At 34.5% G+C, this 25,747-nt stretch overlaps 2 protein-coding genes across 3 annotated transcripts in view; one reads left to right on the top strand and one right to left on the bottom strand.

Moving 5' to 3' along the window:
• Nucleotides 1–25,747, bottom strand: part of LOC134851356 (uncharacterized) — a 303,739-nt gene that overhangs the window by 176,982 nt on the left and 101,010 nt on the right. The gene's annotated exons all lie outside the window — the stretch shown is intronic.
• Nucleotides 1,570–24,341, top strand: LOC134851231 (major facilitator superfamily domain-containing protein 8-like). Its single transcript, XM_063867222.1, has 9 exons — nt 1,570–1,677; nt 7,331–7,487; nt 8,353–8,597; nt 9,074–9,220; nt 11,618–12,020; nt 12,389–12,523; nt 14,680–14,786; nt 15,905–16,098; nt 23,986–24,341. The coding sequence occupies exons 1-9, from the start codon at nt 1,572–1,574 to the stop codon at nt 24,193–24,195; spliced, it is 1,704 nt and encodes a 567-aa protein (XP_063723292.1). The 5' UTR covers nt 1,570–1,571; the 3' UTR covers nt 24,196–24,341.

Genomic DNA, 25,747 nt, shown 5'->3' with positions numbered 1-25,747 from the left:
GTTTGAGTAAACTCGCTCGGGAAGGGTGGGTAACTCAATAACTTTCCTAGCCACAGAGTTTCTTAGTTATAATATTGAAAGGACCGCATAAATAACTAATTATACTTGGTGAGTAATGTTAAATTAATTTTAACGGGTGCGTGGCCGTGCCACGTCCCACTTTTTAATCACAAAGAGCGAAAAGAAGTTTTATGGCAAGACGACGTAAGTAGTCAGAAAAGAAATTTTATCTAAGACACTCCTCATGGTGCAGTGAGATGAAGTACAATGCTATTTGTGAACACGTAGTGAGTTGAAGTGGGGTAGATAAATTTCATTTTCTTATGCGACTTGTAAGATTGATTACAGAAAACTGGATAACTACTTGACGATAACCCGGTGTTATGCGATCAATAGGGACATTGATGGAGACTTGTCCGGGGAGTATGTGCCATTCTGCCAGATGACACAGCACAACCTTCCGGCGACGTAAAAAAGAACAACTAAAGGCCTTATGAACGAAAAAGTGTTGCGAAGGAGGGTCAGAATGTTCTAGAATTTTTATTTTTAAAATTTCGATTGAAGAGTGAACATTTCTGAGAAATAGAAAAAGACGGCCATTTTGACGGAAAAAGTGACGAAAGTAAGAACAACGACAGAAATAGTGAAGAACAGTCGTATCAGAGACGAAAAAATACGAAGCCTCTTATCGTGGCAATAACACACGATAAGAACCTTAGCGACGGAAATTTGTGGAGAAGGAGGCTTCAGTGGGGGAAGAAATATACCACGGGACCCTCCCGGGACACGAAATATAAGAGATAAGAGTGTTATCTCAAGAATATTACGGGAGCGGAGGCTTGGTCCCCCAGAGACTGTTTATGTGAAGGGACTGTATAGACTGACTGTATAGCTGCTATAATGTCATAGATCTTAATTAACACCGTTATTGTTTAATATTTCAGAACATGAGTAGCTAGAAACAGGAAAGGGTCAATCCATCTCCAATGGATTTAATATAGAACTGTCACACAAAAACATATTAAAATAGGTTGTTTGAGCCGTGTTTTTAATGACAATCTTGTAGTCTGAGGATCCGAGACTCAGCTATGTGGTTGTGTTCGCATGTAAACGAAAGCTGATCAAAAGTCGTTTGACTGATGGCCTAAAAATGGTAACTTTTTACTTTGCCCTAAACAGACCAGAAAATCAACTGGCAAGGTCGAGACGGTGAAAAACGAGTAGGATTAAGGTAACTGACGCCTGCCAGTCGTTAATAGGTACTTTTTCTACGCTCCGTCGCTGTGTAGTTTTTGGGCGAATGTTACAATCTAGCACAAAAAACTGCTACTATTTTAGCATTTACTGATAATTTACGCACTTAATGATAATATCACTATCTTACGAGATTCCATTAAAGAATTTTGAAATATCCCCATGAAGTTTTTCCATAGGTTGCCACTGTTCGATCTTCTTTAAATACTAGTCAAGTAACTTCGTATAGATTCCTTGACCGAAAAGGATTTTTTCAACTACTTGGCATAAGCTGTTGTTTAATGCTAAAATAGTAGCAGTTTTTTGTTCTAGATGCCATGATTCCTGGAGAAGACGCGATACACAGCTCCATTGCCGGGAGCTCGCGTCGAAGAATGCTTTCCATGTGGACATTGTATCTCACATCATTTATTGGTGCTACTGGTTAGGTTGATTAAAGTTTACAATGATAATATGATGCATAATTTTTGTGATCATGTAAGCAGACTAAGATTTGATTTCGTTTTAAAATACTATGAAGTTATCAGTAAATGAGTTTGTGGACATATTTTACTCAAAGCCAATACTAAAAAGAATGTTATCAGTAAACTTTCCAATGAGTTATGCATGCGATTAGCAGGTGTAGTCAAATACTAGACTTTTTCGTCTAACCAACTTCTACGCTTGCGATCAGCAAGCGTTATCAAACTGGAATATAGACTTTTTTCGGGTTATCAACTTGTTTACCAGAATCACTTGTATCTTGGTTCATAATGAATTCAAACGTCTTTGCGTTTCCGGCATTTAGCCTGGAGATAGAGAATACGCCGGGGATGGCAAAAGTCGTAGCTTCGAATCTGACCAATAACGGTTTTTTCTAATTGTAAATATATATATTTTTAAAAAGTCGACCTGTAGTTTGTCTGCTTATGCTTTGTCGGCTTAGATACCATATGGTAAAATTGATTTTTTTGTACGCAGTTCTCGATGCAGTTGCTTTTAGTGTTTTGAATTACTTATGCAATTTTTATTTTTACTAGCCTTCCTTTCGTATATTTTGCTGTTTTCGTTGCTAATTTAAAATTCGACATGTTCCTTAGATTTTTAATTTGATGAAAACTTTGACTATGAAAAATATGGGATTGGGTTTTTTTGTAAACTTTTTTTTTCAAAACCTTTTGTCGATTTTCAAAAAGGGACATCAATGGAAAGGCCTCCTACTCCCTTTTATGCCTGCATAGTCCCCTAGTCTCTTTTTCGTTACCCCTCTGTCTACAGCCTTCGAAAACTCAGTAGGGGAATTTTGGACACATACTTTTTTTCTCGTTTTCTCAAAAAGAACCCTACCAAATCTGAGATTGGGTTCAATGGAGATAACAGGTAGTTTGAAGCTCAGCTCCCCTGTATGAGCGGCTTTTCATAAACTTTCTTAACAAAGTTATCGTCCCGCAAAATTCAATTTTTTTATTTCGACTTTTTTTTAATTTTTGAATTTTCTGAATCTACCTACGCTCCTAAATCTTGATTTTTGGTTTCAATCCAAAAAACGGATTGTGGGAAGCTCCTTTGCAAATGCGGCAATGCTCATACTTTTTTGACACGAAAACTTATGGTCCTCGGAAAAGTTTGATTTTTTGACCGTTTTTTTGAACTTTTTGACTTTTTCGAGAATTACTATTCCAAATCTGAGTTTTTGGGTGCATAACGAAACTATTACAAAAAGCTATGACTCTCGGAAAAGTCTCTTTTTTGTTTTCTTTTATCATTTTTTGAAACTATTCGATTTTTCTCAAAAATTGTTTCCACAAATCTGAATTTTTGGGTTCAAACGAAAATACAGGCATTATGAATCTCTTCTGCATAAACAGCTACGCTGAAGTTTTTATATAACAGAAAAGGATTTGAAAAGTCAAATTTTATGTCTTTGCGGAGTCCTCTTAGTGGCCCTTGAAGTCAGATTTATGGCATCAAGGGTTGAATTGAATTAACAGATTGTTGAAAGCCAACCTTTATAAATAGATGCGCTTAGAAAGCCTTCCTTTATAAATAGAACAAAGTAAATGCTTTCCAACAAGTTTTGAAATGTTAACTGTTTTGTGGAAACTTTTTGACTTTCACCAAAACTACTCAGTCGAATCTCAGTCTATGTGGTGATTCGAGAAAGTGGGTAGCTGCGAGTTGTTAAGCACAAAAGTAGTTGCGGATATCGATAGTAAAATATTTGAACGTCTCACCATTTTGTAGAATCTTTTTGACAACACTTTTTGACTTTTCTACGCTATCAAATCTTAGATGAAGGTTTCAACCGAAAGAATTGGTTGCGACAATTTTTCTGCCGACCCGGCGACTACTAAATTTTTTGTAGTGTAAGTGTTACGTCCTTGGGAAAATTCCATTATCTCACAACGTTTTTGCTCTTCTCCCTTATTTTAGTAGAGAAACAACTAAGGTTTCGGGCAAAGTCCTATTTTTAAAATAACCCATTTCATGCCGCATCATTTAAACAAATTTAAACAGTGTCAAACACGTACCGTCAGCTTCAGCTGGTCTTTATTATATTTTATTGAGACATACGAAACTTTTGGTTTCCAGTTTTTTTCGACTTGTTTTTTATGTTTGTCTTGTATCGCAAGAAACACTTATTGCAACTGGCTTATAGCCGTTAGAAGTTCAAATGACTGCTTGAAGAAATTAGATAAATTTTATTAATTCGAGGCTTATTCCTACCTTTTCTTATTTCAATTTTTATAGCTTCTTTATATCGCTTTTTCGCGTGTGTTTGCGAAGTGCAGCTTCGCTTCTTTGTAAAATATGCCCAAAAGACTTTGTAATGGCTGGCATTCCATTTTGAAAACTTTGTTGTTCCGACCATTGAAAATGTGGAGGAACTTTGTATTCGGGTGTTTCAGTTTTTTTCTTTGTTTTCCACGTAAAATCAGGTTACACAAATAATTATCTGAATGGGTCGAGTGATATATCATATTGTCGAGAAAACCCGGTTTGAAGTTTTTGATTTTTCGTCTATTTTTGAGCTAATAAGGTGACCGTGTATGCTTACACTAGCTTATTTAAGCCTAATTGAAGCCGTGAAATTTTAGTTCTCCTCAAGTAATTGTAGTTCTTAGAGTTTTTTCAGCGCAATTTAGGGAATCAAAAACTCGAAAATTCATGATTTTTTTTCCAAAATTTTAAAAGTTTTTTGTTTCGTATTTCTAGTCATTTTTATTTAAAACTTTTTTTTTCAATTGATCTATTTTACTATGCCTCTCAAATAGGCCTAAAATTTCGATTTTTTCGTTTAGATCTTTTAATCACAACACCAATTTGAAAAAAAAAATTGTGTTTTTTTAAGAAGGTGGTCGGAACATTCTGTGCTACTTGCACAGTAACAGGCTATCCTTCTTTTATCTGCTATTTTTCGTCTGACGAACCCTGATGATTTCGTTCAATACTCTTTTTCGAATTGTCTCCTCGGACTGTATATTTGATAACGTGATGTGAGTTAAACGTTTCTTAGTTTATATTATTGCTTTTCTCCAGTTTTTTTTTGCAGATGTTAGATGCCCTAGGTGCATTGTATAAATAGGGCCTGTGTGAGGTTGACAAATATTAAAAATGTATGATTTCATCCGCCTCTGTGCTTAGAAGTTGTCGTTGTTTTTTACACTATTGTGCAATAACGAGCGTAGTGTACCAGTATGAACCTACTTCTTTCCGATCCTAAGTAGCAAATAAAAGTGCTCATTTGGTGTCACTTTTAATATAATCACGATCTGTAGCGTTGGAGATTTCATATTTCTGTTCTCTGCTTTATTTGTGGCTAGTGCTTGTCGAACGTTAGGTGTCCGTGGCCATGGCCTACAGGGTAGGATGTTAAACTCTTTTTCTCGAGGTCGCTGGTTCGAATCCACCGGGTAGCAAAAGTTTTCTTTAAATTCGAGGCTTATTCTATATTTTCTTATTTCATTTTATAGAGCTGCTTTTGTCGATTTCTTACTAGTGTTTACGAAGCGGAGCTTCGCCTTTGTGTCAAATTTTTTGACTTAATTGTGAGTTGTAACCGGGAACGACATTTTTCCCGTATAAAATTTTTCTCACTAATTGTTGCAAATTGTGTTTTTTTTTATTATGGAACCCAAAAATTTACAAGGGCCTTCTCGCTTGATCTAGTGATAACCTGAGTACCTTTTTCGAAAATTAGAAAATTTTTCGGGGAAACTGTTTGGTGGAGTTGTATTTAGCTGCTTAGTTTATGTTGGTGAAATGTCAATCTATCGAATTTTCTTCTTTTTTTACCTTTGTGACCAGCAAGATTAGTGCAACCGGGTAAATGACTTTTCTCCCCAGTGAAAAACTTAGTTCACAGAATGGTCAATTTTGTAAGGAATGGTAATTTTCACCTCTTTTAACATGCAGACAATTTCTTGAAAATTTAATTGGAACTACCATAGTTAAGGTTAAATAGTAATTAGGTGCAGCTAAATTCAGGCACTGATTGTGCTTTTCAATAAAATTTGTGAAAAAGTATTCCATTTTTTTGGATTCGTGGTTTTGCTTCTAGTTCCCGTTGGATCTTTTTCATTTTTTAATGAAACGCCAAGTAAATTATCTGGTACGTTTTTTATGGGCTCACTTTCGAAAGCGTAGTTTTCATATTGATCCAAACAGGTTTTTACCGTAGTTGAAAGTTCTATGGTTTTTTTTTGGTTTTTCGTTTTTTTTTATTAAATGGCTTCGGATTATATTATATCGGCTTGGTCAACTCATATTGCGTTATTTTGTGGGAAAATATATTGTTATGTTTTAATCTGTTCAAGTACGGATGAGTCGTAAAAATGTTTGAAATTTTCGAGCTCAATTTTTTTTCATGAGAGCAGTTTTGTTTTCGGTTCAACAGAGGTTGACCCAAGTTTTGTTGTTTTAGTTGCCACTGGGCACTTGTTTTACAATGCTTTGTAAGGCTGTTTAGAAATATTATCCGATACAAACATGAAATTTTTGTATTTGAATTTTTTCGACTTTTTCACATATTATTTTCAACTCAACAGCATATTCTTTTAATTTTCTTTCTGTAGTCTCGTTAATTTTGTTTCAATGAATTTTTGTGATGAATAACTGAAGATGGCAGAATTGTCGGAAATCGTTTGAATTTAATAAAATACTGATCCCCTTGTTTTTTTTCACAAAAAATTTTGCACTCTTCACTATTTTGAAATGCTTTATTTTTTGTTGTCTTTTAAAAGTTGCGAAGCTTCGCTTTGCCTCTGTGGTAACAATTTTTTTCTATTCAAAGTCGTTCTATTTCTTGTCAATTGCCAAACTCAGGTTTTGTATGGTTTCGGCTTTGGTTATATCGGCTTAGTCACTTCATATTATGTAGTGTCGTTTGAAGGGCACAAAAATTGTTATTGCTCAAAATTTTTATGATAATTTTCTGGATGATTTTTTTTGACCAAATAGTGTACCCATGTACTATCGGCGTAGTGGGTGCTCGGCAACCAAAACTAAATTCTTATATACCGCTGGTATTTTTGTTTTGCAATTGTATTTGCCTGAAATTGAACATAAATAGAGACAAACTTGTGATATTTATTATAGTTGTTGTTTTGTAGCTTCGCCTGTTTTCATTTGATGGATTGAAGAAAAGTTACGGAATTTTTTATTAGATAAAAAAGCACAATCTAAACGCGCGTGACTACAGTGGTGATTTAAATTATCCGGACAAAACGAATAAAACCTGAAAATTAAAACGCGGTTTTTCTTAAATTGGCTCGACATAGACGAAAAATGATCGTTAGACAACTTGTTTTGTTTTTGGAGAATTAATTTTCGCAGAATTAATATGGTGCAGTTTATTTTGATAAATTTGGGCCTTAATTTTAACCCAAAATTGAATTTTTTTGGCTTTGTTCAGTCAATCAAAAATTGTGCAAAAACTACGCGTCTTTTTTTCCGATTTATTTTTTTGTTCAAATGAAATTTTTCCAGCTGTCTATTTGGCTGTGTTCTAATAGTTTAATCTTACCTCGAATTGAATGGAGTTTCATAAAAAGTTGGTTTTGGTGTGGCTGCATTGATTGAACGATCAGTTTTATAGGCTATTCAATCATCATGTCATCAGGCTACCCATATCTGCAGCAACTCGACTCAGAAGCTACCACCCAATTGTACGGCTTGGTTGTCGCCTCTTTCAGCCTCGGCCAGTTCATTGGCTCTCCTCTGATGGGCATAGCATCAAACTCAATAGGATACATGTTGGTACAGTTTTTGAACAAGAAAGAATTATTCATTGTGATTTGAATTCAATGATGCTCAATACTTTTTGAGCATCATTGAATTCAATGATTTTTTTACTTGGTCCCGATTTTTGGAGAATTGCCAGTTTGAAGTCAGTTTCATGTAGGTGGATACGAATCATATCCGCCTAATTAAAACTGACTTCAAATAAGAAAGTCTCCAGAAAATCGGGGCCAAGTAAAGTGCATTCCTGAAAATCTAATGTATGAGCAAGATAATAGTTTTTAAAGGCCCGTTTTTAAACAAATTGGTTGTTGGTTAAATCGTTCAACAAACCTTCGTTTTAAACCAATTGGTTTAAACAAATGGTTATATCGGACATCACTGGATATGATATCTCTTTCTCTCTTCCCACAAATGTTTACAGCTTTTGTCTAAATAATATTTCGTTCTTATGTTACTATTCTTGTAAAATTTGGTTTGCGGATTAATTATGCCGTAACAAACATTTTCGGTTTGTGCTTAACCTTGTGAAAACCCTCATTACACCATTAATTTATGCTGATGTGAGGTGAGAGGGTGGAAGGAAATTGATACGAAGTATGAAGTATGACCGTCTTAATTATCTAAGAGTGTCCTTCGTACCGAATGGAACCGGAAAAAGGAGCATTTAGAAGTTGTTTGATTTTTTTATAGCGCGCGATAGTAACATGTTGCAAAGCTGTTTTTTTAGTGCAGTACATGTTAACCAGACTAAATTGAGAGATAATTGAATTCCGTTCTTCATTTTTGCTCTGTATTTATTTATTAAGAGTTAGGAGATAATTTGATGCTCTTCTGTAGGCTGGAAGCTAATTGAAAATCATTGTGATTGTGTTTCAGGTTGCCATTCCAGCTATGTCTCGTTCTCATTTGCATTGGCCATGCAGTTTATGGATACTTGGAAGGCTTGCCTTCAAATACAGCTCCATACGTGATGGTAGCTGCACGCTTTATCACCGGAGTGGGATCTGGTAACATCGCAATTGTACGCTCTTTCGCATCTGTGACGACTACAGTAGAAGAACGGACAGCTGTGCTCACGAACATTTCAGCTGCCCAAGCACTTGGCTTTATTTTTGGACCATGTTAGTTCAGTACTAGTTTGTTTTCTTTTAGTTCTTTAAATAGAAAATCACAATAATTGGTTTCGCTGATGGAGCAATCATGTAAACTAGTACTTGCAGTGTACCGGTTGGTACATTGTAAAACTGGGCTTTGTTTTCCTTCAACCGTTTTTTAAAATGTTTTTATTTTGTTGGCTGTAAATTTATTGACCCCGATTTTGTATTATTTTCTCTTTATTTCGTTATAAGGTTTACTTGGCTTTACAGGTTTGATGTTGTTGGCTTCGTTACTTTTTCGGATTTTAACTGATTTAACTCTTCGGAATAATTGGAGACAAACATATGAAAATTAGTTCATTCGACTTTTTGTCAAACCATTTTTTCGACTTGTGGTTTTCGTTTCACTTTCTGTTGGCTATTTAGCCAATTCGATGTTTTGATGTATCGCAACGGTACGAAGCCTCACTTAACATTTTTTGACAATAATATTGTTTCAGTACTTCAGACGTTGTTCGTGCCCATAGGAGACTCAGGACTCACCCTCAAGTATGTCAACATCACCATATCAATGTACACTGCACCCGCATTCCTCTCATCTACTCTAGCCTTCCTCAACCTCTGCATGTTTTGGGCATTCTTCACTGGTTAGAAATATACTTATGTCCATAGTCCATTTTTTGTTTCGACCATCCTCGATAGATCGAAAGAGCGAAGAGCGAAGGAGAGTTTGGCGTATTGTGGATTGTTTTTATTGTGAAGTTTCAGGTACCTCAAAGAAAGTTTGTGAGGGGTGGGGGGGGGGGGGGTCAAGTATCATTTTAAGATATCAGTCGTGATTCTAAAAAGATAGTTCAATATGTTTTCTCGGTGTCAAGAAAACAGATTTGAAAATTACTCTTGTTTGTTGATCTTTCTTTGATTGCAAACATTGTTAGTTTTTGCCATATATCACCGTTTTTTTCCTTTATCTTCATATATCTCCGAGTTAGATATTAGGTTGGGACCGGAAACATTTTCACTGAAAATGATGTATATCAGAAAGCTTCGACTGTAACAGAAAATCATCCAAGAACAAAAAATTTCTCGTTGCGATCTGGTTACATCGTTTTTAGTACGTCTTTTGATACATTTGAGTGGCTTCCCAGTTATAACTTTTCCAACTGCTTTCCAGGTGGTTGAGAACGATAACTCAGTATGGCTATGTGCTTGTCGAAGAAAAATTGGCACAAAATATTGTTGAATGAGGGCCAGTGTTGCCTCATACTGTTGCCTCAAAAGTGGTCGCCAAATTTTTCCAAAGGCTCCCCCTTTGGTATATTTTTGCGAGAACCATTTTTTGCTGACCAACAGTATTCTAAAGGCATCTTCGGAGCCAGTATAATTAAATTTGAGCAAGGGGGGACACGCGCAGAAAAACGCAATTTTTGGTCAAAAATTTTTTGAAAGTGCTGAAAACGTCATTTTTAGCCTGTTTTTGGCGCGTGCGGCGGAGAACATTTTTGACAAAATATGATCGTTATAGAATTATCGAAGAGCCCGGAAAATCAAATTGTTCGACTTAAAAAAAGGTCAACAATTTTTTTGAAAAATCGCCCCCTTGAAAAATTTATGCGCATGCCACTGATGAGGGGGGCTAAGAGACTATTTCAAATGTCCGTATCACAATCATTACTCCAAAATTAATTAAGGACAAGCATCGATGGTCTTCAAAAGAGCTATTCAGCTTATCTAGTCAGACCCCTTTTCGAAACAAGCTTGGAAAGAAAAGTCATACCAGGGTCCGTATAAGGTATTCGGTTGGTAAAACCCTAAAAAAATTGATACAAGTTTTTATAAACCTAAACTGCGTTTGCTTCGAGAGAAAACTTAGTAATATTTTCAAAGGAGCTTGAAAAAGAGAGCATCCTTTTGCCTTAATTATGCTATTTGGTCGCAGTTCAATTTTCTAAAATAACTATAACTAAGTTCTTTTTCAGCTTGCGATTAGCATGAGTTATCAAAACGGAATATGGACTTTTTTCGGGTGAACAATTTATTCACCAGAATCACTTGGTACCGTTGTTCATAATGAATTCAAATTTTAGTATGGAGGTAACTAATACGCCGGGACATCAAAGGTCCTGGGTCTGAATCTGAGCAGGGCCTGTTTTTTTTTATGTACGGGAAGTATATTGTTTCAAACAAATCTTCGGCTTATTATTTGTCTGCTTATGTTTCTTCACCTGAGATGCCACATCTTCGAATTTTTTTGCTGAATGCAGTTTCATTTTAGTTGTTTTTTAATTTTTCATGTACTCCTGCAATGTGTAATTTACTAATCTTGACGTATATTTCTTTTTTTTTTCGCAAAAAAAATTCGTCGGCCCAAACTATTTCGACCTAATTTTATCAGCTTAATTACCCAATTTTGAGTTGTTTCAAGGAAAACACATTTTTTACACTCCCCTCCTCACTTGTTGGTTGTTTGTTTACCAATCGGTTTGTTGAAAAATTTTTTTTTTCGTTATGGAAAATTATTTGAAATATATTGGAAAATTTTAGTGTCTCTCAGACCGCCTACTGCCTTGTGTGCTGCATCATCTATAGTCTCTTTTCACTTAGCCCCTCTATCTACAGCTTTCGAAAAGGTCTGTGGGGGAATATGTGACCCATATTTTTTCATTTTTTTTCGTTTTCTCGGAAACTACACTGTCAAACACTTTTAAACATTTCAATTTTTCGTCTTATGTTTTTTATGTTTGTGTTGTATCGCAAGTGATGCGAAGATCCGCTTCACCTCTGTGTAAAAACTTTCTTGGAAATTCTAAAAAAAAATCGTATACTTTTGAATTTTTAAAATTTGTTAACTTATGGGTCAAATGCTAATTTTTTCGAATGCGGAAACAAGTACATTTTTTTCTCCAGAAAAAATTCAGTTCAGATATAATTTATAAGAGCATCCAAAAACTAAAGATCATAGGTTATTCTTGGTTTTGCAAGTGTCTAGGGTTAAGTTTGCTTATGATTTAATAGGATAAGTTATCACGTTTTCTTTTTTTTAGACGCTACCACTGTCTCTTCACGTGGCATATACAGAAGAAGACCTCGAACAATTACAATACACGAATACACGCCAGCCAATCATAATCGAGACAGTATGACTATATCCGACACTCAGCAACAAGTGTCATCAGTTTCCGGCAACAATAACGTCTATTTGAGTGACGAGAACACTAGTAGATCGCTTGTAGTGAACAGCTATGCGAGAATTAACGGAGATAATATTAGAAGCAATCTTGTAGATGTAGATTCTGTCAGTGAGCGGGAATTGGCGCGGGAGAATTTGACGAGTGACCGAGTCAGACTCGTGACTGTGAGTCGTGACAACGATAGAGATAACTTCGCTTTGGTTTTGTCTGTTTATCTATGGGTTGTGGTGCTGACGACGTTTTCATTCTACGAAACGTAGGTGAACCATTTATTTTAATGGGCGTTTTTTTTCGGACAGATGATTTCGCTGGATATTTTCATTCTTTTTTTCTAAACGTTGATGCTTAAGTCCTAATCAATGATTCAGTGATTAAGTTTCAGTGAACCACGTGAACTCTTCTTTTTTGCTTCTGACTTCGTTTCAAATGGAGCAAAATACTTGGCTTGGCTTCTTTTCAACCACAAATTTGTCTCTGTCATTGTGCTGAGCAAATCAAGTATTGAGAAGAAAAAGAACAAAATAAAAATTAAACAAAAACGAATTTCTTCCACTCAACTATCTTCGTAAACAATAAATTAAACTATTATACATCAACAACGGTCTAACATGTTTCTTTTTGCAGTCTGGTGACTCCAATTCTGGAAGTGATGTGTGCGTGGACTGCTGAGAAGTCCACACTTGCAGCCAGCATTCTGCTCGGAGGCTGCAGCATAGTCACCATCCTCTCTATGATTGCCGTCAAGGTCATCACTGCTAGGTTCGTGTTAGATTTCATTTTAAGATTTAAGTTCAATTCATATTTAGTTGCTACATTTAAGTCAAATTAAGCTCCCGGGTAACGCTTATTCAAATGGCGGGAAAAAATGTGATGGATATTAGTATTTAGTTTTTGCAGCGAAAAAAAGATACCTACAGTGCTGATTTAAATTATGCAATGGAGGAGTTTTAGAGTGTTTTAAGGTGTCTAATATATTCACCAGAATTAGTATGTGGAAATTTATTTTTTCGAAATTCGGACCCAAATTCTAAACCGAAAAGAGGGTTAATTTTGACTCCTTGTAGTCAATCAAAATAACAAAAAAACTGATGGGTCAATTACAGAGCAAAATATATCAAAGTGAGTTTCCCATGAACCCAAAAAAAATTTGAGGAAACTATATTCAAAAGGAGTTTTTTAATCAGAAAATAAGATTTTCATGTATTAAAACTGAATTTTCTGGCTATCAAACCAAAACGTTTTTAGTTATACCAAATTTAGAGATTGCCTTTCTTAAACTTTGTTGGGCTACATAAGAGACTCACTTGAATACTGTTTTCTCAACAATTGGTCGTCTTTTTGAGTGGAAGTTACCACCTCAATATGATGAAAACGAGTTTCTGATTTCCAAATTTTCTTTTTTCCTAGTAGTTCAAATAATCACAGTAATATATATTTTTTTCGTTTTCTTTGGCTTCCTTTCTTTTGCGATCAGCTTAGTGTTTTATTACGAACCGCCTATTTTTTCTAACCTAACTCGCAAATAAAAGTGTTCACTTATTTGGAAGTTTCACTTAGCATTGCAAATTGCATAGCTTCTGTTCTCTGCATTATTTGTGGCTAGTGTTTGGTGCCTATTTAGCTTCCGTGGCTGAGTGGTTAGTGTGTGAGGCTCGTAATATATAGATCGGAGGTTCGAATATCAGACCTAGCCAAATTTTTCTTATTCGAGGCTTGTTTCTAATTTTTTTATTGCACTTGATAGCTGCGCCTGCAGTTAGCCATGTGTTGAAACCTGCAGTTAGCCATGTTCTAGAGATCCAGTTTTTTCTAATTTTGTGACTTTTCATGGAAAAATATCAATGATAACAGAACATCAAACTCAAAGAACAGTAAAGTTATATTTTTTCTGAAGTCAAAATTATTATTCGTTCTATTTTATTATTCGGTTCCTTGTTCATTGGCACTTTTCCAAATGTCTGTTTGCAATGCTTTTTTTTGTAGAGCAGCTAGGCGTAATCAGAGTTATGTTCAGTGCCTCATAAGAATTTACTTAACAATCTCCCCGCGTACCAGAAAGGTGGTAGATTGTTCAGTCAATTTCAGTGGGATTTTGACCAATCATAAAGTAGCATAAACTAGAGTTCTCATTGAAAAACAGTGCTAATTTACTCCAGTTTAGTGCCAATTTACTGTTTATTTCTAAAAGAACGAAGTGATTTTCACTGATATGGGTCTTGTTGTTTTTCCTTTTCATGAAAAAGTCTGAATGCTCTAATAACTAAATAAAGGATAATATCATAAAGAATAATATATGTATGTAATACATCATACAGATAATATCATATTATCAAGATAATATTATACATATTAATGCAATTATGAGTGCACGTAAGTATCAATGCACTTTTCAATTCAATTCAAGGTCATTTGCTAAAATATAGGCAAGTTGCGCTCTCCAATTGCAAAAGCAAAAAAGTGTAACCAATTTCTATTTTCGAAAGTGGATTTTAAGTTTAAAATTTCTCATCGGATTAAAAGGTTTATCCCTTAATCGAGTTTTCTTAAATTAGGTTAATTCCAGAAAAAAGTGCCTGTCATGAACTGTGATAATTTTTTTTCTTCAATACCGTTCAATAATTTTCACTCAATTTATTTTTCGGCTTCCATGTTCTTCTTTTCCAATATTCCGTTGGCTATGTTTTATTTGGAGGTAGTGATTCAGTCGATACCATAGGAAGCCGAGATTGTTAAGGAGATCCAGTCATAGGACCTAAGAATGTTTTTGGCGACAGAAAATTGTTTTGAACATATGTTTTTCACAACTTTCAATGCAACAGTAATATATATATATATATGTTCCTGCAAGGTTTTTTTTAATCTATGAAAGTTCGATCACCCTAACATTTCTAACAATTCAAACTATTCTGTTTCAGGTTTAAAGAGAGACATGTTCTATTTTGCGCCATGGTGCTTCTCATGCTTTCATTTGTAGCAGTCATGCCTTACAGCTCAGACCATCCTAAGGTTTACTACCCAGACGGTAAGTACACGAAAAGTTTTATAGCAAGTGTGACACAATATACTTAAATAGAAACTTTTCAAAAAAGAATTTGTTTTAAAAAACCGCCAACGCAAAATTCGAAAAAGTGTTGACAAATTTTAAGTTTTTATCTCAATGTTGTAAAGACTCTTGAATCAATGAACTTAGTGAAGACTCTTGTTTGGGTCTTGGTGATTTTTTTTGAAATGCTCCGATAACTACAGTAGTGCATTCATACATGCATTCATGCATAATAATGTATTTATGAATATAGGTATATGTGAACTTTGTGAGTTCAATTCATTTCTTTTCTAAAATGTAGGCAAATTGTTCTCTCCAAAAAGGAAATCTTTGTTTTCTGTGAAATTCGTATGCTGAAGTTTTTGTCTTCAAAAAACGTCTGTTTTTTTTCTGTTTGTATGCGTCCATTGACTCTTTTCAATTGTCTGTTGGCTGTGAAACAGTCAGTGACAAAATTTCAAAATTTAAGCAATTGAAAGTTAAATAGAATTTAGCCGAGCGCGTAGTCCATACTTTCGAACTCATAAGTTGGGAAATTCAATTCTCGGAGATGTGATCAAAGTTATCGCAGTTTTGGTCAGAGTTAAAAATTAGGAAACCAAAAGTGGGTAAAATAGGGCTAAATGAACTATACTTGTCGATAAGCTTGAGCAACGATGGGTATTTTGGGCTCAGCTACATGTTAGTTCTTAGGTGAGTGTATAGCATTAGCAACATCCTTGGTTCTTGGTCGCCCACCTTTAAACTCGACTCTAGGTATCCTTGCCGTCAAAAGAAAAAGCTTCATCGAAGTAGTTAGAGAGGAGATTTCTGATCTAGGAGCAAAGCATACATGATAGTGATAAGAGTTTAATGTTTCAATTGAAAGAAGATGATAGGGATTCTTGCCTGCTAAAGCGGCTACGCTTTAATTTTTAAAGAAAACTTTATGGTTTTAGAAAACATCCAGATTTTAAAAACTTGGACCGACGTTTGGTTCTTTAACTTCAAAAATGCAAACTCATAAGTATCAATTGTAGTTTACAACCGCAAGATGCTTTGAATTTTTCTGGCAGTAGATATTTGGGTGTTTTGAAACTGATTAAATTTGTTTCTAGAAAACACGAGTTCAACCCTTGCTCCGAAAGACAGAAAGGGTTGTGACTCCACGAAGTACGACTGGTGTGAGGAAGTACACGAGATCTACTTGTACCAGTTCGTCATATCAGCTGTTATAAATTGCATGGGATACGCCGTAGCCACTGTGCTTGTGGCAACGATATTCTCAAAGATTGTCGGACCTTTTCCACAAGTAATTAATTTGGTTTAATAATAAAATTTAAAATGTTTTCAAAACTTGTTTCAATGTCATTTAGATAAAAAACTTCTGAAATCGAATAGATTTTCTACTTCCAAAATGGCGAAATTTTAGTTTAGGACAAAACTGCTTTTTTTGTTCCATTAAATGTTCAAGCAGAGCTCAAATTTTGTATTCAATGTAATTAAAAAGAAACTCGCTCCAGGATAGCATTTTGACAACCTTGGTCGCTCGGGCTAATCGAACTCGTAGCGAATAAACCTGGCAATAATTTGATTGGTATTTTGTCTTCAATAAAAATTCGCCATTTTCGAAGAGAGCTTGAATGTTGGGCTTGAAAATCTGCGAAATTTTTTTTAGCGGAACTTGGAAAGGAAAAGTATAGCTTAAATTGAAATACTTTCATTGACTCATGATATTTAATAAAAACTGCTAGATAATATTTGCTTTGCTAAAAGTTGAGCGTATGCTTGTGCCGATTTGTGAAGTTGAACAGCTAGGGCAGGTCTGTATTTTTTGAAGAATGCAGATTTTCAATAACTGAATTGCACTTCGTATTTTAGGTCTGCTTTTTAAAAGTGGATTAACGTAATTTAGATTTTATAAAGGTCGCGATGGTTTTTTTCAGGAAAAAATCTCTAAGCTTGTTCACGCTAAATATTAATATTTCGCTATTTGATTTTTGATTTCTTTTTAAGTTCAAATCCTTTTCTTGGTTAAAAGGAAGACAAACTCCACTATCGAACAGCAAAATTGTAAAAGTCATGAAAAACGTGATCGACTTTCGAAAATGGAATTTAATTTTCAGGTTTCTTGGCGAGTTGAAAATTTTACTTATTGATCCAGTTTTCTCAAATTGCATTATTTTTATCAAAAAAATGCCAAACATGAATTGTTCCAGAAATTCAAAGAGCTTTAGGGCATCTGTTTCTTAAGAGTAATGAACGCAGTGAAGACTCTTATATAAGCCTTGCTGATTTTTTTTTAGTAAAGTCTCAAAATATTGATGCACTTAGGTATATATGATTGATGAACTTTTTGAATTCAATTGAATTTCATCTGCTGAAAGTGACGTAAATAGTACTCTCCAAATACGACCGGGGAAATGGCGCAAAAAACGTGAACGATTTTAGTTTTGAAAGTGGAATTTATTTTTTAGATTTCAAGCGGAATAAAAACTTTACCTGTTGATCCAGTTTTCTGAAGTTGGATTCATGTTATCAAAAAAGCGCCAATCATAAATTGTTCTAGAAATTCAAAGAGATTAAAGGGCATCTATTTTTTTTTCTTTGAAATTCTTCGATAGTTGAGATTTTTCCAACAAAGTCAGTGTTTTTTTATGTTTACTTGCGTTTATTACTATTTTCCAATCTTCGATTGGCTATGTTCTCCAATGGCAAAAACTGTATTTGCCAAATTGATAGCAAATAAATTTGATATCCAATACACGCAACTAAGCACCCTTAAATCAAACAAAAAAAATTGTAAAACCAAGAGAAAAATTTAAGCTGTATATTGAACAGAGGCGACCAGTAAAGCAGCTAAAACATCAAAAGCACTGAGCACGATGCCTCTGCGCTGTATATATCAAGTATCGAGGACCAATAGCAAAAAAAAATTTATTCAAAAATATTTTCTAAAAAACTGTAACGCCCCTTTACCGAAACCAAGCAAAATACGCAAAAAAAGGTTTTTTTTTAGATTGAATCCCCTCCAAACATGTTTACACCGAAGACTTTAGTCAAGGTGTTATGGTATCGTGTAACGGTTTTTTTTAATGTTGTCTGTTGTCAAGTGTCGACAAATAACGTCCACAGTTATCAATTATCATGTGGGCTGGACTATATCGCGCTATGTCACGTGATTGCGTATGTTTGTTTCTTTATTTGTTCATCTTTATTTATTTAATTATCTGTTCTTCTATTTATTTAATTATGTTTAGTTTGCTTATATTTATTTATAATTTATGTATGTACATATTTATTTTTGTTTATTTTTATCACGTGTTTTGTTTATTTATTTAATTATTCTTTCTTTCATTTAGTTTTGCTTTTATTATTTCTGCGTGTGTATTTAATCAATTTATTTATTTTCATTTATTTATATTATGGGTCTGTTTGTTTGGTTATTTGTTCATATATATTTTTTCATGTCTATTTAATTATTTGTACATTTCACTTTTGCTTTTATTTATTTATTTATTTATTTATTTATGTATTTATTTATGTATTTATTTATTTATGTATGTATTGATTTATTTTTTTGTTGCTTATTTATTTATCAGGTGTGTTTTGTTTATTTGTTGATATTTATTTCTATATTTATTTAATTATTCTTTCTTTCATTTAGTTTTGCTTTTATTATTTATGTATGTGTATTTATTTAATTCATTTACTTTCATTTATTTATATTATGGGTCTGTTTGTTTGGTTATTTGTTCATGAGATATATATATTTTTTCATGTTAATTTAATTATTTGTACATTTCAGTTTTGCGTTTATTTATTTATTTATTTATTTATTTATGTATGTATTTATTTATTTATGTATTGATTTATTTTTTTATTGTTTATTTATTTATCAGGTGTGTTTTGTTTATTCGTTGATATTTATTGCTATATTTATTTAATTATTTTCTTTCATTTAGTTTTGCTTTTATTTATTATTCATGTATGTATTTATTTATTCATTTATTTATTTATGTTTATTTATTTTTGGTTTGTTCGTTCATTTGTTGGTTTGTTCGTTCATTTATTTATTTATTTAGTTAGCGTCTTTGTTGTTTGATTGTGAAATTTGATGTTTTACTTCTTAGCTATGTAGTTAAAAGCAAAAAATGATTTTCAATTTATTGTTCTGCTTAGGATATTTTCAGAAAGATCTGTATATCACCAATTAGCGTACAACGATTTACAGGGAACGCTGCCAACGAGATTTGTCCACTTGCTTTTGGGTTGCAGCTACATCAAAAATGATTTTAAATTATTTATTTTAAAGATTTATCTATAGTTATATCTGTCCGGTAATTAATTTTCAAATTTGCTTTTGTATTTCTCAAAAAAGATTTTGTTGGAGCGTGGACTCAATAACGTAAAGCAAAATGTTAAATTTTATGTTACTTCTATTTTCAGTCATGTAATGGAGCCATTTCGACCCACGGGCATTGCAAATGATGACAACAGTTGCTATCTCAATTCTGTTCTTCAGCTTTTGTTGTCAAGCGCTTGCATCAGAGATCGGCTCAGTAGACTTACTGAATTTGACCATGGTGGCGTGTTAATTTCAACTGTGAAAGAGATATTTTGTCAAATGCTGTCCACAGAAAACTTTTTCATCAATGCGTCTACTTCCAGTTTTTCTATTTCAGCTGCTGTGTATACTTGTATTAGGTACACTGTAGTTTCAATCAATTGGTCTGTGTATACTTGTATTAGGTACACTGTAGTTTCAATCAACTGCTGGTCTGTGTATACTTGTATTAGGTACACAATTTATTTAGTTCAATTGATCTGTGTATACTTGTATTAGGTACACTGTAGTTTCAATCAACTGGTCTGTGTATACTTGTATTAGGTACAGTTTTTCTATTTCAACTGCTGTGTATACTTGTATTAGGTACACTGTAGTTTCATTCAACTGATCTGTGTATACTTGTATTAGATACACAGTTTTTCTATTTCAACTGCTGTGTATACTTGTATTAGGTACACTGTAGTTTCAATCAACTGGTCTGTGTATACTTGTATTAGGTACACAATTTCTTTAGTTTAACTAATCTGTGTGTATATTTATTTTTAACTCGTGCTCTGCGATGATGACAACAACGGAAATGCATAACTGGTTACGAATTTTGGCTCACTATGTATAACTTTCATGACTGTTGATGTAACATTATCTTTACAAGACATATTTATTTGTGATATTCCCTTGTTTCAAAATGCATTCGCCAACAATATATCGTAAGAGAACAAAAGTGAATCATTCTTCTGGAAACATCTATAATTTACAAGGGAACATTCCAACTGCGCATATGAAGGTTCATGAAGCTGTTGTTGTAATCTGATTGTTATTAATGTTTTACGTGCGTTCAATACTGACTATTGAGAAATATTCGCCTTTTTTTGTTATTATAATGTTGGCAAACCATTCTGTCAAAGCCAAGTACGTGTTAAGCGCCCTTTTTTATTAATTTTTAACAAGACTGAATAATTTATAAACGCTGACAAATTTTTAATTACTGTAATATTGTTGCATTTATTTCTGAGCGAATGTTCGTTATCATAGCACACGTCTGAGCAGAGCGATGTTATTATTTATATTGTTTTTCACAAATATATTTTTGCAATGTACTTTTTTCCGTAGTTCAAATTTATTGTAATGGTTTCTATAACACAATGATGGTGATATAATTTTTTTTCAGAAATGACGTCCACTGTTTTGTTTGGCGATTCTATGTTAAAAGGATTTAACGAATACCTTATCAGACTTTCCCATACGTCGGTTATAGTGAAATCTGGACTGAAAGTCAGTACCATCAATGACACTCATGTCGAAGAGATAAAAGCCTCGAAACCAGCTCGCGTTATTCTTGCTGTTGGTGCAAACGACATGTGTCCCCGCCAACAAGATATTGTGTTACAACCAAGCATTGCCCATACCGATGCTTCTCTCGCGAGCTTGGCAAAGGCCACACTTGCTATGTTGATTATGTCACTTGCTTCTCCTCTTCGCGATGCTGGCTTTGAAGTCCTGCTCCTTTGGTAACTTTTTCATAAAATGACTAATTCAGTAATAATAATAATGTACATTGTTCATCAGGTATCGGTTTTGCTGTTTTTTTAATGAAGTTTAGAGAAAAAATAAACTACATTGTATTTTTAGTCCAATTGTTCGCAAGGACTTTTACCGTGAAATCCGCGCGTTGGATACAGCCATCAAGTCTTCAGATTGGTCATTTATTCCCGTTGGACTATTGCGCTACACACATTTATCTACCGATGGTGTTCATTTGTCGCAAATGGGCTGCCTGAATTTGGCGAAATTAATTTGTGAGAGTATCCTTAACTCTTTTGACATCTGCCGTGGTAAATACTTTTTGTCTATTCTATTTTTTTTTCTGTTGTATTCCACTGAGCACTTAAATGTCATAATTTTATTTTTGCAGCTGTTTACTATCAGCTCATCTTCAGTGTTTGGCGTCTCTCAAATTTCCCTTGACGTTTGCAATAAATCTGTTTTGAGCATAGCTGATTCCCTCTTTGCAGAGCTTTACAAATCATACAAACAGGAATCTTGGACACATGTCAACGGGCGCTCTGTCAAGTGGATTTCGGAGGTTCCATACTCATATGGAAGCGTTCGCCACCCGCCCAACAACTCTTGGTCACCACAGTTGTTCTTGTTAAAGACCTTGTTGGAGAAAGAACTCAAAGTTTCCTTCAACAGTGTCCTCATCAACATTTATTGTTCCCTCGAAGAGGTAATATCACAAAATACCGTCATAACAATTAGATAACATAGAAAATGTACTTTGCCTATCAGTATTTTCAGGGAGTTGGATTTCACGCTGACAACGAACGTGGTATTCCTGATTATCCAACCATTGCCAGCGTATCCCTTGGAGCCACCCGACGCTTTGCAATGAAAAGAAACGGGACCACGCGCTCTGAAGTTTCTGTTTTGTTGCCACATGGTAGCGTTTTTACCATGCTCGGAGCTTGCCAGAAAGACTGGAAGCACAGCATCTTGAGAGGATCCACTGCACCCGATGGATCGTTTGAGAAATGGAATGGCGTCCGTTTAAATTTGACGTTCCGTAATCAGTTTGACGCTGAACGTTGAAGTTTTATGTCATTTCTATTACTTGCCGGTTTTTGAAGGTTGAATTTGAACTTGATTTCGTGGAATACTTAACTGATATCTTTACCTGATTGAAGTTTTGTTCATGAATACCAACATTGGTACATTTTTCAGATCTGTGTCATGTCTTTGCAAGTATTTTTTTTGTTTTTTGGATTTGTTTTTTGGATTGTTTTACTGCTACATACTGTCAATTCTGAGACTGCTTCACAATTTCTCAATATAATAAGACTAATAGCTTTTTTTCATTTTAGCTCTTTCTTGTAAGTATATGTGTAAGTACGATTTTTAGTTATTCCGGAGACCCATATGAGTCTACATGCCAATTTATACGATTGGCCGATTGAAACGACAGGAGGCGTTTTGCTACACATACAAACACAATCTTTTGTATTTTATTATAGCTATAGAAATTGATCTACAATGCGTAAGTACGACATTTAGTTCTACGATTGTTATTTCAGGTCCTTTGTCAATATTTCAGGCTCTTTGTCAATATAGCAAAATTTTGGTGTATATATGTGTTAGTAAGATTTTTAGTTCTACAACGTTTATTCAGGCTCTTTGTCGATATAGCAAAATATTGGTGTATACATGTGTTAGTACGATTTTAGCTCTAGAATTGTTATTTCAGGCTCTTCGTCAATATAGCAATAATTTAGCGTATACATGTGTTAGTACCATTTTTAGTTCTCGAACTGTTATTTTATGATCTATGTCAATATATCAAAATTTTAGTGTATACATGTGTTATTACGATTTTTAGTTCTCGAACTGTTATTTCATGATCTTTGTCAATATATCAAAATTTTATTGTATACATGTGTTAGTACCATTTTTAGTTCTCGAACTGTTATTCCATGATCTTTGTCAATATAGCAAAATTTTGGTGTATACATGTGTTAGTACGATTTTTAGCTCTAGAACTGTTATTCCATGATCTTTGTCAATATAGCAAAAATTTGACGTATACATGTGTTAGTACGATTTTTAGCTCTCGAACTGTTATTTCATGATCTTTGCCAATATAGCAAAATTTTGGTGTATACATGTGTTCGTACGATTTTTAGCTCACGAACTGTTATTTCAGGCTCTTTGTCAATATAGTAAAATTTTGGTGTATAAATGTGTTAGTACGATTTTTAGTTCTAGAAGTGTTATTTTATGATCGTCGTTGATATATCAAAAATTTAACCTATACATGTGTTAGTACGATTTTTAGTTCTAGAACTGTTATTTCAGGCTCTTTCTCGATATAGCAAAATTTTGGTGTATACATGTATTAGTACGATTTTTTGTTCTAGAACTGTTATTCTTCAATTATTAGTTGTTCAAGTTGTTTGGTTTTTGCTTCAGTTTTTATGCCTTCGGTGTATTGCGCGTAGCGCCTATGTTCTTTTATATTGAAATTGATTTTCGTTAGGGTTTTTATGCGTGATTTCTTTAAGAAGGTTTTAGAGGTCTTTTTGAGTTTGGGAAATGCGAAAAATACAGGGAGCGTGCTCAAGATTTGATCCAAAATAGTACTGAAAGCCCTTGAATACTGTTTTGCTTTCCTTTAGAAAAAGTATAGATGCTTAATAGCCGAAATGGTCAAAATTATACTTGAGGAAACTCGACTTATTTGCCTGACATCAAGTACCACTGAATGCAATAATTAAACAAAATTTTCAGGATCGCTTATGTTATCGATAATTAGAGCGACTTGCTGCTGTGAAGGTAGTGCAGAAAGTTCAGGTCACTGTCATCACTGCAAAAAAAAGTAGTAGTGACTGTATTTTTTTTGCTTGGATATTGCTTTCATACTGCTTCCCTTTGAGGTGTATTAAATTGTCTGAATTGTATTTAAAAAAACCCACTCACAATTGAACTCTTTCGTAAGTGCGAGGCACAAAAACTCATTACTTTGCATTGATATGCGCCTATTACTATCAAGATGCATTCATGGCCGATGCTGAAATCCTGTTTTAGAGGCCATTTATTGTAATCTACAAAATTAAATCAGAATGCGATTATTTACAGGGATTTCTGCAAGGAATCCTCACAGCTGCCGGATCTCTGGCACGTGCTCTGGGACCCCTTCTAGTGACCCAACTGTTCGACCACTATGGACCCATGGCAGCCTACCTCTCTCAAGCAGCTAGTGTTGGAGTAGCTACGACGGTTGTGTTCGTCTTTAACCGGAAATTCATCCAGCATATTGTAACGCGCGAATTCGGTGTCAGTTACTGATGGTAGTGATGATGATTACGTCATATCGCATTACTTCGCTCTATTCTTTGTATCGTTTACTGCTTAGATAATCAATTGCTCAAATGCAAGAAATTGAAAAGGTGACATTGAAGAATTGAAACTTAGCAAAATTGGTACAAATTGTAAAATGGGATTTTGGGGGCTGTGTTCTACGAAAATGCTGGGCGCTTTTAAACTATCATCTGGATTTGGAACCTAGTAGCGAATCTCCCGCGGGTTGAACTGGAAATTCAGCGCTCAATCAGTGTTAATGCATATAGTGGCATGGATGAATTAGGCTCTAATAAGTGCCACCTTAACCTGACCAGTGCTGCAAATACCCTTAAAATTAGAGGTGAATCATCGATGTAATAACACTAAGATAAAGCTGAAGATCGGCGAATTAGCGATGTAATAACACTGTATTCACGCTAAAGATAGATGAATCAGTGGTATTTCAGTGCTGTTACGGTTCTAAAGTGGCGCTGGATCTAAGATGAATCAGCGGCATAGTATCTCTGAAATAATGCTGAAAATCGCTGCTAAAACTCAGCGCTTTTAAATCTTGCATTCGTTGCACATAGTTTTTCCCTCCAAGTTGTGCTATTACCAGCTCTGGTTGATGTATAGGATGGTGAAACGTAATAAGCTCCGCCTAGAAACTAGCGATTGAACGTGTTTTGATTCGGGATAGAGTTTTTGTGATTGTTTCGTTGCGTCCATCGCAATATTGCAATATTCTGACGGAGTGTTGCAGAAGAAGTAGGTTCACCATAGGTCAGCCAATCAATATGCAGGGCTCTTGCTTTATCGTTATTTGAAGTTTCTCACCTCAAGTTCAGTCATAGCGAAAAAAAAGCTTGCAAACTATATCGCATTCAGAAACCGATCCTGTTTCCGCGTTGCCTAGAATTTTGTTCGCTGACCCCGAATCTCTGGCTGAGAATGGAAGAAGAGGTCCGAATTTGAGTTTTTGAAAAGGTTAATGACTCCAAAGTGTACTTATTTTGTTTCAGTGTTTCGGTTTCCCTCGAAGACATCCACAATTTTGGAGCAAAAGGTTTCTATACACTGCGATAATTAAATTTCGGGATCGCCGGTTTCGAAAGGAAGTCTAACCTTGAAGACAAATTAAGGTAGAGATTAAAATGAGCGTATAATCAATCATCAAGTCTTCCTTTCATTGCCACATGCTCTATATAGAGCAACCAGCTATGATGGCTTTGATTTGAACTACTTATTCAAGTTTGCGAATTCGTCGTGAATAGGCAATCATTTACCTGGGTGCATTTAAACCACTCACAAGTTAGCTATTCTTAAGAGTCGATGAGCGTAGTTCAGACTCTTGTACGGGTGCTGATGATTTTTTTCAGGACAAAATTTTTTCAGGCTCGGCTCAAATGTATATTTTCGCGGTTTGATTTTTGGTTTCTTCTTAAGTTCAGTTCATTTCATTTGTTTGAAGGAAGACAAACTCCACTTTCGAGCAGGGAAAGTGTGAAGATCAAGAAGAAAGTGATGGACTTAATTTTTCGAAAGTGGAATTAAGTTT

Source organism: Symsagittifera roscoffensis, chromosome 7 (genome assembly GCF_963678635.1).
Source record: "Symsagittifera roscoffensis chromosome 7, txSymRosc1.1, whole genome shotgun sequence".
Classification (NCBI taxonomy): Eukaryota; Metazoa; Xenacoelomorpha; order Acoela; family Convolutidae; genus Symsagittifera; species Symsagittifera roscoffensis.
Note: the sequence above shows the minus strand (reverse complement) of the source record. Positions and strands in the feature narration are given on the sequence as shown.

Bases quoted from the DNA above. Each gene is read 5' to 3' on its own strand.
- LOC134851231 (XM_063867222.1), top strand. From the start codon at position 1,572: ATGATTCCTGGAGAAGACGCGATACACAGCTCCATTGCCGGGAGCTCG. The intron at 9,221-11,617 runs GTTAGAAATATA...TCTTTTTTTTAG, and splicing joins GTTTTGGGCATTCTTCACTG to ACGCTACCACTGTCTCTTCA. The intron at 16,099-23,985 runs GTAATTAATTTG...GATTATTTACAG, and splicing joins TTGTCGGACCTTTTCCACAA to GGATTTCTGCAAGGAATCCT.